General features: G+C 73.6%; 1 protein-coding gene across 1 annotated transcript in view; it reads right to left on the reverse strand.

The window, feature by feature from the left end:
• Positions 1–10: 10 nt before the first annotated feature.
• The window catches only part of LOC113959017 (platelet endothelial aggregation receptor 1-like), a gene marked incomplete at its 3' end in the record, with an annotated part of 6,198 nt that continues 5,811 nt past the window's right edge, over positions 11–397 (reverse strand). The window contains exon 5 of the mRNA XM_027667706.1: positions 11–302. Within this exon, the coding sequence (XP_027523507.1) occupies positions 11–302 (292 nt within the window). The remainder of the gene's footprint in view (positions 303–397) is intronic.

The raw sequence follows: 397 nt of genomic DNA on the forward strand, positions 1-397 counted from the left end.
CCCCCCCCGCCGGTCCCTCACCGCTGGAGCAGTCGGGGCCGCGCCAGCCCGGCTCGCACTGGCACAGCTCGGGAGCCACACACCGGCCGTGGACACACTCCTGGCTGCAGCGAGCTGGGGAACAGGCAGGGAGTGTCCACAGGCAGCTCTGGGGACACCCTGGGTGGGACACGGCCCCCCGGCCCCCCCGGCCCCACTCACGGACACAGGTGTCCCGGCTCTCGTAGTAGCCCAGGCAGCACTGGTAGCGCCGCCGGTAGTCGGTGCGGACGGCCTGGCGGTACTCGGTGCGGTGCACGACCCTGCGCCGGCACGGCACGCTGGGACCACGGCCCTGCAGCCCCCCCATAGCCCTGGGGACACCCTGCACTGGGACAGACCCCCTACAGCCTCCCAT

The sequence above is a fragment of the Corapipo altera genome, unplaced genomic scaffold (assembly GCF_003945725.1).
Source record: "Corapipo altera isolate COAL_440 unplaced genomic scaffold, ASM394572v1 106, whole genome shotgun sequence".
NCBI lineage: Eukaryota > Metazoa > Chordata > Aves > Passeriformes > Pipridae > Corapipo > Corapipo altera.